The 14194-nt window shown below is 47.3% G+C and overlaps 1 protein-coding gene across 1 annotated transcript in view; it reads left to right on the top strand.

Moving 5' to 3' along the window:
- Positions 1 to 14194, top strand: part of ARID1A (AT-rich interaction domain 1A) — a 178942-nt gene that overhangs the window by 120915 nt on the left and 43833 nt on the right. Inside the window, exons 9-10 of the mRNA XM_069756749.1 lie at positions 129 to 268; positions 3167 to 3276. Coding sequence (XP_069612850.1) covers positions 129 to 268; positions 3167 to 3276 — 250 coding nt within the window. The remainder of the gene's footprint in view (positions 1 to 128; positions 269 to 3166; positions 3277 to 14194) is intronic.

Raw genomic sequence — 14194 nt, 5'->3', positions numbered from 1 at the left:
TGTCCATTTTCTTAATAAATAAATGTGTGTGTATGTATGAATGAATGTGTATATATCCTACTTATTAAAGAGTTAGGTTTTGGGTCATGCTTTTTATGCTTATGTTTTTTGGTTCTTCCTTAACCTAGATCACCTGGCTACCCTAACATGAGTCAAGCTGGTATGATGGGAGCTGGACCTCCATATGGTCAAGGCATGAACAGTATGGCCGCAATGATGAATACACAGGGACCTCCCTATATGGGAGGCAACATGGCCAATAACTCGGGTAAGCTACAACAATATGGATGTCCTTTTATGTTGAAAATATCTGGGAAAAGTTGTATGTTATCTGTATGCATAGAGTCCAGTGGGTGGGCTTGTTCAGACATTGACAGTCATTGCCTAAGACTGCATGCAGAAATGGATATAACCTATAAACCTGACCCACAACTGTAAATACTTCATAAAGTCATACATTTTATTGATCACTTGGTACGATAATAAAATCAGAAAAGGAAAATATTCCTTAACAGGTTAAAATTACATAAGTGAGGTTAGAAAATGATCAATTTACATACAACATATAGAACATTAGACAATAGTCTATTGAATGGTAAGTGCTGCCAAGAATAGGCAAATGTATGAAAAGTTATTTATAGTGACATGAAATGTCGGAATTAGATGACCAGTAGGTTTAATGAATTATATAGCCATAGGTGCATCCACAGTCATAAGTGAAAGTGTTGGTACCCTTGGAATTGATACAGAGATTGAATAATTTCTCCCATAAAATTATTGTAATTGCATGTTTTGTTATACATGTCTATTTCCTTTGTGTCTATTGGAACAAAAAAAGGCAAATTAAACATAATTTCACACACAACCCCAAAAATGGGCCAGACAAAGTTGTCACCTTTCCAAAATTGTGGGTAAACAACTGTTTCAAGCATGTGGTGATCGTTCAAACTCACCTGTGCCAAGTAGCAGATGTGAGCAATATGAAAATCACACCGGAAACCAAAAAGGAGAGAAGTTGGCTCAATCTTTACTGTGTGTGTGTGTGTGTGTGTGTGTGTGTGTGTGTGTGCATTGTGCACTAAGCATGGAGAACAGAAAGGAGAGAACGGTTTGAGGACTTGTAACCTTTATATTGATGATATTGTACAACAATTTTGGTTCTCAAGTCAATCTCCAAAGATCTTGATGTTCCTTTGCCCATGATTTACAACATAAATCAAGAAATTTTCAAACCATGGCACTGTAGCTAATCTCCCTGGACAGCAGAGAAAATTTGATGAAAGGTTGCAATGCATGATGGTCTTTATGGTGGATAAGCAGCCCCAATCAATTTCCTAAGAAATTCAAGCTGTCCTGCAGGCTCAGGGTGCATCAGTGTTTGCAGCTATTATCTGTTGACATTTGAATTAAATGAAATGCTATGGCAGGAAACCCAGGAGGACCCCACTGCTCACACAGACAAAAAGAAGCTAGGCTGCAGTTTGCCAAATATATGGGAGTAAGCCAAAATCCTTCAAATAAAGAGTCTTGTGGACAGATGAGACCAAGATGAAGCTTTTTGGTAAAATGCATCATTCTACTGGTTACCAAAAACGGGGCGAGGCCTACCAAGAATAGAACACAGGATCTGCAGTCAAATGTGGTGGAAATTCAAAATGGCTTAGGGTTGTTTTGCTGCCTCTAGCACTGGGTGCCTTGACATTGTGCAACGAATCTTGAAATATGAAGATTACCAAAGGATTTTTGGTTGCAATGTAGTGTCCATTGAAAGAAAAGCTGGGTTTGTGCCCTAGATCATAGGTCTTCCATCAGGACAATGACCCCAAAAACACTTCAAGAAACACTGAGAAATGGATGAAAACAAAGCGCTGGAGAGTTCTAAAATGGCAAGCAAGGAGATCTAAATCCCATTGAACACCTGTGGAGAGCTCTTAATATTGATGTTGGGAGATGGCACCCTTCAAATAGGAGAGACCTGGAGCAGTTTGCAAAAGTGGTCCAAAATTCCAGTTGAGAGGTGTAAGAAGCTTGTTGATGGATATAGGAAGGAATTGATTGAAGTTATTTATTCCAAAGAGGGTGCAATTAAATATTAAGTTGAGGATTCCAACAATTTTGTCCTGCTCATTTTTGTGGCTTTTTGTGAAATTGTTTAGTTTGCGGGTTTTTTTTGTGGCGGTTCAATATACACACACACTTTTGGCCATGACTATATGTAGTAGAAATATCTATTAGTCAGCAAATCTGATCAATGTATGTGGTACTGCAAATGGTTAGATATCCCTAAAGGTAGATGCAGAAATGACCATGTAAATGTGCACCTTCAAACATATATGCAAAAAATATTTAAGAATATATCAAAAAGTAGTTGAATCCTAGTTGTGTAACCATGTAAAGTGGCAAATGCAATGAGAAAAAAACAAATGTATTAATCATATCAAAACTTGAGTGCATATATACCTAGGTTAATGTGACTTGGTCATAACAAACATTTGCATCCACAAATTTATAATAATAATAAAGGCTGACAAGATAATAAACCCCACGATATGATTTTCCCAACTCGTGTTTCGCCCACAACTTACCCGAGGGAAGTGACACTTTACCATAATGTCTGGAACAGTTGTATTGCATTGTAATCAATTTGAATAACTATTCATATTTTCACTATTATACATTTGGTTACTCTTGGCAGCACTTACCAGTCAATAGACTACTGTCATGTACTATATGGTGTATGTAAACTGATAGTTTTCTAACCTCACCTATGTAATTTCATTCCTCTAAGGAATGTGTTCCCTTTCTGATTTTGCTATTACTATAGTACCAGGTAATCAATAACCTTTATAATTTTATGAAATATTTACAGTTGTGGTCATGTGTATAGGTTATTTCCAGTGGATACACAAGTGTTTATTGAATTTTGCATATGTCTAATGCAGAAATTGATGTCAATCACTGAAGAGGACCACCCACTGGACTCGTATGGATACAAACACCAGGGATTTGAGTGAATAAGATGGAAGATATACTGAATCTTATCCAACAATTCTATATATCCTTCTTCTTTACACCATTCTGTCCACAAATCGAATGTCGTTTAAAATGTGACTGGTTCCCTTATACTGTGCTGGTTTAAAATCAAGTATGGTGATATCTTTGACAGGCATGGCTGGTAGCCCAGAACTCATGGGACTTTCAGATGTTAAATTGACCCCAACTCCCAAGATGAATAATAAAGCAGATGGAACACCAAAAACGGAGACCAAATCAAAGGTACTTTGGATGTGCAAATAGTAGAAAAATGGGCTGAAAGTGCCCCCCTCATCTTATACTCGAGTTATGGAAGGTGCGGGGGTCGGCGGGTGAGGGGGAGCGACGCCTGTCAAATACTCACCTGCTCCCAGCGCGGTTCCTGCATGTCCCACGGTCTTCGGGCACAGCAGCTTCTTCCCCTGTTCAGCTGTCACTGGTACTGCTCATTAGTTATGAATATGGACTCCACTCCCATAGGGGTGGAGCCGCATATTCATTACTGTAATGAGCGGTGCCACGTGACCGCTCACTACAGGAAGAAGCTGCCGCTCCCGGAGACGTGGGACATGTGGGGACCGCGTCCGGAGCGCTGGGAGCAGGTAAGTATTTCATATTCACCTTTCCGCGTTCCACCGCCGCCTCGTCTTCCGCGTCGTCTGCACTGACTGTTCAGGTCAGAGGGCGCGATGACGTATTAGTGTGCGCGCCGCCCTCTGCCTGAATAGTCAGTGCGGAGAGACGGGATGCTGAGGAGCAGCGGGCTGCAAGAGAGGTATGTCATTTTTTTTTTTTTATTATAGTACAGCAGCAGCATTACATGTGGCTATATGGAGCGTCTATGGTGCCATAAAGAACTGCATGGAGCATTATATGGGGCATCTATGGGGCCATAACTGCATGGAGCATTATATGGGGCATTATATGGAGCATTAAATGGGGCCATAAAGAACTGCATGCAGCATTATATGGAGCATCTATGGGGCCATAAAGAACTACATGGAGCATTATATGGGGCATCTATGGGGCCATAAAGGACTGCATGGAGCATTATATGGGGCATCTTATGGGGCCATAAAGAACTGCATGGAGCATTTTATTTTGGGCATATTTGTATATGGAGCATCTTATGGGGCCATAATGAACTGTATGGAGCATTATATGGGGCTCCTGATTCAAAAACACTTAACCTACTGATGTCTCAATTAATTTTACTTTTATTGGTATCTATTTTTATTTTTGACATTTACAGGTAGCTACTGCATTTTCCACCCTAGGCTTATACTTGAGTCGATAAGTTTTCCCAGTTTTTTGTTGCAAAATTAGGGGGGCCGGCTTATACTCGAGTATATATGGTACTTATATTTGCAGGTAGCTCTGTCAAAGCCTAGGCCAGCAATATCTTTGTATGATCTGTCTTTTACTGGGAAATTAGCATTTTAATTGATAGTCAGTGAAAAGAGGGAGACACAAAAGCGCAAATAGGGTCTTATCAAACGTTACACAAAGTTGCCCACCAAGAGAACTACTCACCTGGTGAGATTGAAGGAAGTAAATATATATTAATGGCGGCTGCTGCAGATCCACAGGTCAGTGCAGGACCTGATTGAAGCACACACTTAGATAGGAGAAAAAACGATCATCCCTGCGCTGCCGCAAGAAGAATTTAAAAAAATTGTAGATGTTTTCAACGTGGTTTATTCTACGCGTTTCAGGGTTCAGGTGACCCCTTCATCAGGACATACCACAAAGCTCTGCTCTGCTTCCCCTGACGAAGCCGCTGCGGCGGCGATACGCGTGGGGCTCTGTCTTTACACCCCCTCCTGATCATTTGCTGGTCACTCATGACATGCGGCTCTGCAGCACTACTTTAGCCTCTGGGCTTTTTTGGCTCCACTCCACCATACCTCAGATTCAGCTGAGTATTTATTCGGCGTAATGCCGTTTCTATTCTCTATAGGGGAGCTTTGATGTAACCACCCAGGCTATATCCCACTTGGGCCATACCTGGTTACCCACATGTTATGAGCTGTATCTCGATGTGCCATCTTGACATGTAATATATATTTTTTCTATCATCCTTGAGCTTAGGTATTTTATTCATATTTTATGAGCTCTCATTTTTCATTTCTTTGACTATATAATATATATACCATACTGCTCTTTTTCTTATGGTATACTTAGGCTTGCTAGCATGTGGGACTACACGTTTAGGATAGTCTGACGATACATACTGTGTGTATATTGCTGCTTATTTACCAGGATATATTGGGGTGTTTTACACATTGTTGTATTTTAAGTGTTATGTTGTTTTTTGTGGTGTTCAATAAAACGAGTTTTATTATCTTTCTAGGTGGTTGTGCAGGCCTCTTTTAGTCCATTCTTTTCTCTTCCTTTTTGTGTTATATACTAGTGGACTTGGCCTTGCACCCCCCCCCCTTTTCTTATTTGACTTACGGCTAGAGTGCACCCTGAATTTATATTTTGTATTGATCGGCTCTGCTACATAGGAGCGATCTGATGATCGCTGCTATGTAGCTGAATTACAAGCTTGCTATGAGCGCCGACCACTGGGTGGCGCTCACAGCAAGCCGGCATCAATAACCATAGAGGTCTCAAGGAAACCTCTGGTTGCTATGTCGACGCATCGCTGACCCCCGATCGTGTGACGGGGGTCGGCGATGCGCTCATTTCCGGCCAGGTGGCCGGAAGCGCTGGTTAAATGTCGCTGTCCGCTTTTGACAGCGGCATTTAACTATTTAATAGCGGCTGGTGAATCGCGATTTCACCTGCCGCTATTGCGGGCACATGTCAGCGGTTTAAAACAGCTGACATATCCTGGGTTTGATGCGGGCTCACTGCCGCAGCCCGCATCAAGGTGGGGGTACCGACCTCCGCCGTATTAGTACGGCGGAGGTCGGTAAGGGGTTAAACATGCCATCATACATCCATAACTTAAAAAACCATCCCTCGATCAAAACTGTGCTGCTAACTATAGACCTGTCTCTAATCTTCCCTTCATCTCTAAACTCCTCGAGTGCCTGGTCCACTCCCGTCTTATCCGCTATCTCTCAGATAACTCTCTTCTCGACCCTTTATAATCTGGTTTCCGCTCTTTACACGCTACCGAAACTGCCTTCACTAAAGTCTCTAATGATCTACGAACAACTAAATAGAACGGTCACTGCTCCCTGCTAATTATCTTGGATCTCTCTGCAGCATTCGACACTCTGGATCATCAGCTCCTCCTCACTATGCTCCGCTCCATCGGCCTCAAGGACACCGTTCTCTCCTGGTCCTCCTATCTCTCTGACCGCTCCTTCACTGTATATTTTGCTGGCTCTTCCTCCTCTCATCTTCCCCTTATTGTTGGGGTTCCTCAAGGATCGGTTCTAGGCCCCTCCTCTTCTTTGTATACTGCCCCTATTGGTCAAACAATCGGTAGATTTGGTTTCCAGTACCATCTCTATGCTGATGACACCCAATTATATACTTCTCTTCATATCATGCCTGCCTTTTTAGAAAACACCAGTAATTGTCTTACCACAGTCTCTAACGTCATGTCCTCCCTCTATCTGAAACTGAACCTCTCAAAAACTGAGCTCCTTGTGTTTCCTCCCTGTACTAATGTACCTATGCCTGACATTGCCATTTCCTTGTGTGGTTCCACCATTACTCCCCAGCAACATGCCCGCTGTCGTAGGGTCATACAACCCATGGCAAAAATTATGGAATCACCAGCTTTGGAGGATGTTCATTCAGTTGTTTTTGTTTTGTAGAAAAAAGCAGATCACAGACATGGCACAAAACTAAAGTCATTTCAAATGGCAACTTTCTCCTTCGCCACATTGGGGGACACAGGACCATGGGGACACAGGACCATGGGTGTTATGCTGCTGTCACTAGGAGGCTGACACTAAGCTGAGACAAAAAAAAGGTTAGCTCCTCCCCTGCAGTATACACCCTCATGCTGGCTTCCAGAGACCCAGTTCAAGCTTGGTGTCCGTAGGAGGCACACTGATTTTTATTCTTTCTATCCGGACGAAGGGGGCGACGGATTCTTTCATGTTCCGATCTCCCCCGAACCAACAACAAGCGAGCACGGGAGTTCCACCTCTCCGTATCCTCTCCTGCGACGTGGGAGCCACTGCCTGAGCTGACCCTTTTGGGCGACGGACCCTTTCACGGGCACCGATCTCCCCACCAAGTACAGACAAGCACTGGGTTTTACCTTCAGTATCCTCTTCTGCAGCCAGGCCTTTTTATTGCCGGACATCTGCCCTGCCCACCAGGTTTCACCCTTGGCTGTACAGAGGCACTATTCCCTGTGGCGTCCGTGCAGCCCACACTGCATCACCACTGTTTATGCGGCTGATTCAGGTGGTGGACGGTTCCTCTCCACCCCCCTTTTAGGGGTTGGTGGTTGGAGGCTTCCCAACCCCTGCACCGTCCTTTTTGCACCCCAGGCACACCTCGCCTAGGCCCCTTGTGCAGCATGCTCCATCGGGGTAAGTGTCTCGGGGGGGGGGGGGGGGGGGGGGGGGGGAGGGGGTTGGGTCGCCGGTTCTGCGGTCCGGAGGGCTCCCTCTTAACAGTGGCACACTTTCTTCTGGGCCCCACATATTCCGGTCCTCAGCGGCTGCGCGCCGGGCCGAAGCCGCAAATTTAGTCCCCGGCTTCGGCATAGCTGCAGGCCGCATCCCGATAGGCTCCGCCCCCTTTTTCGCATCATCTTGCGGCGCCGCCTCACGATCCTGGCGCTTCTCGCCGCCTGCGAGATCTCTCTCCCTGATCTCGGCGGCCATCTTGGATCTCTTCACTGCACGCCGCAGCTCCAGCTCTCTCAGCCGCAGCTTCCCCCACGTGCAGCGCTGTGATCGCCGGCCGTCACCTACATCTTCCTTCTTCTGCGGGACACAGGACCTCGGGTAAGGAGACTACGTCAGCCTCTCCTCTGCAGTGCCGCCCTCGCTTCCGTAGTTTATAGACCCTGTGGTCTATTTTGCATTAGGTACACCATGTCCCAGTCAAGGTCTAAAAAATCCTCTAAGGTGCATACGATCTTTTTTTCTGCGTGTACCACCTGCCAGGCTCCACTTCCTCGGCCTCAAAGTTCCCCCCTCTGCTCAGCCTGCGATGCCCCATGTGCCCAGGAGCCCTCCACCGACTCCGGCGTATCTAGTCCCCCCGCGTGGGTCGCTTCACTTTCACAGTCCGTGGATTTTTTTAGCCAATGCCATCAAATCCATTCAGAACCCTCCTGGGGAACGGGGCAATCCACTACAGGTGTCAAGAGATCCCTCCGTAACAGGGGAATCGTCGGCCAGCAGGGGCCTTTCTCTCCGGAAAGAGGCACGGTCATCCAGAAAACAGATCCGCACTACCTCTCCTGAGCGCTCTCCACACCAGTCAGCTTCTGGCAGTTCCACCTCTCGCTCACCCTCTTTGGGGGCTCGTAGCGTTCACGACTCTGAATATGAGTCTGATGTATCCTTAGACCCGGATGCTCCGGAGTTTAGATCTACTGTTGACTCCCTCATTGAGGCAGTCAATCACGCTCTAAGGGTATGTGCACACGTTCAGGATTGCATCAGGATTTGGTCAGGATTTTTCATCAGGATTTGTAGCCAAAACCAGGAGTGGGTGATAAATGCAGAAGTGGTGCATAGGTTTCTATTATACTTTTCCTCTAATTGTTCCACTCCTGGTTTTGGCTTACAAATCCTGATGAAATATCCTGACCAGATCCTGATGCAATCCTGACGTGTGCACATACCCTTAAGGTGGATGATGACTCTAATTCTGCTCCGGACCACTCAGTCTCCTTTACTAGAACCAAGCGTTCTCACAAGACTTTCGCCTCTCACCCAGATTTTCTGGATATAGTCAGGCGACACAGGGAGCATCCGGATAAGCGTTTCACGGGGAAAAAAAGGACCTGGTATCGAAGTATCCTTTTTCGGCAGATCTCGTGAAAGACTGGACGGATTCCCCTCTAGTAGATCCTCCGGTTTCGCGCCTTGCTTCCAAAACGCTCCTATCAGTTCCGGATGGCGCTTCGATTAAGAATCCCACAGAACGCCAGCTAGATTCCCTAGCTCGCTCAGTGTACGAAGCCTCAGGTTCTTCCCTATCTCCCTCCTTCGCCGCGGCTTGGGTGGCCAAGGCAATGGTTTCCTGGGCGGATGCTCTAGCGAAATCCAGTCATGAACAGGATCTTCCATCTGAGATGGCGGACCTTGCTAAACAGATTGCCATGGCTGGTGATTACGTGATGTACGCATCTCTCGGTGCAGCGAATTGCGCAGCATCGGCGGCCTCAAACGCCATCACTATCAGAAGGGCTATTTGGCTCAGAGAGTGGAGCGCAGATTCCTCCTCTAAAAAATCTCTGATTTCTCTCCCGTTTCAGAGCGGGCGTCTTTTTGGAGAAAAGCTAGACCAGCTTATTTCCGACGCTACAGAGGGAAAGAGCAAGTTCCTTCCCCAACAGAGGCCCAAGGCGGCCTTCCAGCGCCAGCCATATTTTCGTTTTCGGCCCTTTCGTACCAGTTCAGTCTGGTCCAACCCTGCCGGTTTTTCCAGATCAGACCGCTCCGCTCGCTCAGATAGAGACGTTCGTCCCTCTTTCAGGCCGAATCCGTCCTGGCAAGCAAAGCCTAGGCAGCCCAGGACCAGAGGTTCCAGGCCCCCCAGATTCCCTTCACAATGACTCGGGAACGGCACCAGTCGATACCACCAGAGTAGGCGAACGTCTACTTCTTTTTCAGCAAGCCTGGCTCTCCGTCATTCACGACGAATGGGTCAGGGATCTGGTGTCGTCTGGCTACAAAATAGAGTTCTCTGCTCCTCCTCCAACTCGTTTTTTTCCCTCTCGTCTCCCCAGTTCGGGAGCTCAGTCTCGCGCCCTTCTTTGCGCCATCCACTAGCTCCGCCAGAGCGGTGTCATTGTTCCAGTTCCGGAACACGAGAAGTTCAAAGGTTTCTACTCAAACCTCTTCGTCGTGCCAAAGAAGGACGGGAAAGTGCACCCCATTTTGGATCTGAAGCTCCTGAACAAGTGCGTAAAAGTACGACACTTCAGGATGGAATCGCTCCGGTCGGTCATCTCCTCGATGGAGAGATGGGAATTCTTGGCATCGATAGACATCAAGGATGCCTATCTTCACATTCCAATATTCCCTCCACATCAAAGGTCCTCCGCTTTGCCATTCTAGAGGACCACTTCCAATTCACGACCTAACCCTTCGGTCTTGCCACGGCACCCAGGGTATTCACGAAGGTCATGGCGGCCGTCATGGCCATTCTCCATTCGCGAGGAGTGGTCGTGCTACCTTACTTAGACGACCTCCTCATAAAGGGTCCAGCTTATCAGGCCTGCGAGGCAAGCGTCCACATTACCTTGGATTCCCTTTCGCGCCTCGGCTGGTTGATCAACTTGAGCAAGTCCTCTCCCGTTCCTGCCCGACGCATCTCCTTTCTGGGAATGATTCTGGACACTTCAAGGGGTCTGGTCTTGCTTCCTCGGGTCCAAGGCCCAAGTGCTTCAGCTAGGAGCCCGGTCTCTCTGCCATCCTCGCCCGCGATCCATTCGGTTCGCTATGAAGATCCTGGGCAAAATGGTTGCAGCAATCGAAGCGGTGCCTTTCGCTCAACTCCATCTCCGTCCCTTGCAGCAGGCTCTGCAGGACAATTGGGACAGGAGTCTCTCATCTCTCGACCGTCCTTGCCCGTTGTCTCCGCGGGTCAGACAATCTCTTGTATGGTGGTCCCTGGGTCCATCTCTTCTCCAGGGGAAGTCCTTTCTCCCGATCCGCTGGTTAGTGCTAACTACCAACTCCAGTCTCCTCGGCTGGGGTGCGGTGTTTCTTCACCACTCTGCCCAGGGCCGTTGGACTGTTCGGGAGTCGAGGCTCCCTATCAACATTCTGGAGATGCGTGCGATCAGGCTTGCCCTGAGTCGCTTTCACGCCCTGCTTGCGGGTCACCCGATACGAGTCCAATCGGACAACGTCACAGCGGTGGCTTACATAAACCACCAGGGGGGTACCCGCAGCAGGGCGGCGATGCAGGAGGTCTCCCACATTCTTCGTTGGGCCGAAACCAACCACTCCACCATTTCCGCGGTGCACATTCCGGGAGTCGAAAACTGGGCGGCAGACTTTCTGAGCTGTTAGGGCCTTGCCTCGGGGGAGTGGGAACTCCATCCAGAGGTCTTTTGACAGATCTGCCTTCGCTGGGGGACCCCGGACGTGGATCTGATGGCGTCCAGATTGAACGCCAAGGTTCACAACTTCATTGCTCGTTCTCGGGATCCCTATCGGAGTGCACGCGCTGATATTCCCGTGGCATCAGTTTCAACTCCCATACGTGTTTCCTCCTCTTCCCTTACTGCCGAAGGTGATCCGAAAGATCAAGACGGAGGGGGTTCCAGTCATTCTGGTCGCCCCTGATTGGCCACGTCGCGCTTGGTACGCGGAGCTCGTTCAGCTCGTAGCCGACGTCCCCTGGCGGTTACCAGACCGCCCAGACCTGCTTCGCCAAGGACCGATCTGCCACCAGAGCTCAGAGGCCCTACGTTTAACGGCGTGGCTGTTGAAACCTGGATTCTAACTCGAGCTGGTTTCTCTCAGCAGGTCATTCCCACTATGATAAGCGCTCGCAAGGCGTCTTCCGCTTCCATTTACCACCGCACCTGGAAGAACTTCTTCTCATGGTGCAGGCTCCGAGGTCACCCTCCGCTAGTCTTCTCTATCCCTTGCATCTTGGATTTCCTTCAGTCCGGTTTGGGTTCCAGTTTGGCACTGAGTTCTCTCAAAGGTCAGATCTCAGCGTTATCCGTGCTGTTCCAACGCAGGATCGCTGCCAACCTTCAAGTCAAGACTTTCATTCAGGGGGTCTCCCATGTGGTACCTCCCTACAGAATGCCGTTAGAGACCTGGGATCTCAACTTAATCCTGGGGGTTCTTCAGGAACCTCCGTTTGAACCCCTTCAGGACGTTCCGCTCTCTGTCCTCTCCTGGAAGGTTGCCTTCCTTGTAGCCGTGACGTCTATCAGACGGGTCTCAGAATTGGCCGCTTTATCCTGCAGGGCTCCTTTTCTTGCCTTCCACCAGGACAAGGTAGTTCTACGCCCATCTCCGGCCTTTCTCCCTAAGGTGGTCTCATCTTTTCACCTTAACGAGGACATCATTCTTCCCTCTTTTTGCCCGCAACCTAAACACAGGGTCGAAAAAGCCCTTCATACCCTGGACGTGGTACGGGCCCTTAGGAGGTACATTTCCAGAACGGCTCATTTCAGAAAATCGGACGTCCTTTTCGTGCTCCCGGAGGGTCACAGAAAGGGTTTGGCTGCGTCTAAAGCCACGATAGCCAGATGGATTCGATCTGCTATCCAGGAATCCTATCGGGTCAGGGGCAGTCCTATCCCGGCGGGGATTAGAGCACACTCCACTCGGTCGATGGGTGCTTCCTGGGCCATCCGGCACCAGGCAACAGCGGAGCAGGTGTGCAAGGCTGCAACGTGGTCCAGCCTGCATACTTTCACAAAGCACTACAATGTCCACATTCACTCCTCTGCGGACGCGGCCCTTGGCAGACGTATTCTGCAAGCGGCCGTTGCGCATTTGTAGTCAGATGGTACACTGAGTTATTTGGTTCTATTGTTTCCCTCCCAGGGACTGCTTTGGGACGTCCCATGGTCCTGTGTCCCCCAATGTGGCGAAGGAGAAATGGGGATTTTTGTGTGTACTCACCGTAAAATCCTTTTCTCCGAGCCACTCATTGGGAGACACCGCACCCACCCTGTTAGCCTTACGGCTCGTTACCTTTTTCAGGTTTTGACTGTTTTTTGACATGTTATACTCTAATGTTTCTTGATATTTTGTTATTCTCCTACTGCTTTTGCACTGAACTGGGTCTCTGGAAGCCAGCATGAGGGTGTATACTGCAGGGGAGGAGCTAACCTTTTTTTGTCTCGGCTTAGTGTCAGCCTCCTAGTGACAGCAGCATAACACCCATGGTCCTGTGTCCCCATGGTCCTGTGTCCCCCAATGAGTGGCTCGGAGAAAAGGATTTTACGGTGAGTACACACAAAAATCCCTCTTTTTGGCTTTAAGAAACAGTAAAAGAAATCAAGAAAAAAAATTTGGTAATCAGTAATGGTTACTTTTCTTAACCAAGCATAGGGGAAAACTTATGGAATCACTCAATTCTCGGGAAAAATTTATGGAATCACGAAAAACAAAAATAAAACCACTCCAAAACATCACTAGTATTTTGTTGCACCACCTCTGGCTTTTATTACAGCTTGCAGTCTCTGAGGCATGGACTTAATGAGTATCAAACAGTACTCTTCATCAATCTTGCTCCAACTTTCTCTGATTGCTGTTGCCAGATCAGATTTGCAGGTTGGAGTCTTGTCATGGACCATTTTCTTCAACTTCCACCAAAGATTTTCAATTGGATTGAGATCCGGACTATTTGCAGGCCATGACATTGACCTTATGTGTATTTTTTCAAGGAATGTTTTCACAGTTTTTGCTCTACGGCATTATCATCTTGAAAAATGATTTCATCATCCCCAAACATCTTTTCAATTGATGGGATAAGAAAAGTGTCCAAAATATCAACATAAACTTGTGCATTTATTGAATATGTAATGACAGCCATCTCCCCAGTGCCTTTACCCGTCATGCAGCCCCATATCATCAATGACTGGAAATTTGCATGTTCTCTTCAGGCAGTCATCTTTATAAATCTCATTGGAACGGCACCAAACAAAAGTTCCAGCAGCATCACCTTGCCCAATGCAGATTCGCGATTCATCACTGAATATGACTTTCATCCAGTCATCCACGGTCCACGATTGCTTTTCCTTAGCCCATTGTAACCTTGTTTTTTTCTGTTTAGGTGTTAATGATGGCTTTTGTTTAGCTTTTCTGTATGTAAATCCCATTTCGTTTAGGTGGTTTCTTACAGTTCGGTCACAGACGTTGACTCCAGTTTCCACCCACTCATTCCTCACTTGTTTTGTTGTACATTTCCTGTTTTGGAGACATATTGCTTTAAGTTTCCAGTCTTGACGCTGTGATGTCTTCCTAGGTCTACCAGTATGTTTGCCTTTAACAACCTTCCCATGTTGTTTGTATTTGGTCCAGAT

This window comes from Ranitomeya imitator, chromosome 3 (genome assembly GCF_032444005.1).
Source record: "Ranitomeya imitator isolate aRanImi1 chromosome 3, aRanImi1.pri, whole genome shotgun sequence".
Taxonomy (NCBI): Eukaryota; Metazoa; Chordata; class Amphibia; order Anura; family Dendrobatidae; genus Ranitomeya; species Ranitomeya imitator.
Note: the sequence above shows the minus strand (reverse complement) of the source record. Positions and strands in the feature narration are given on the sequence as shown.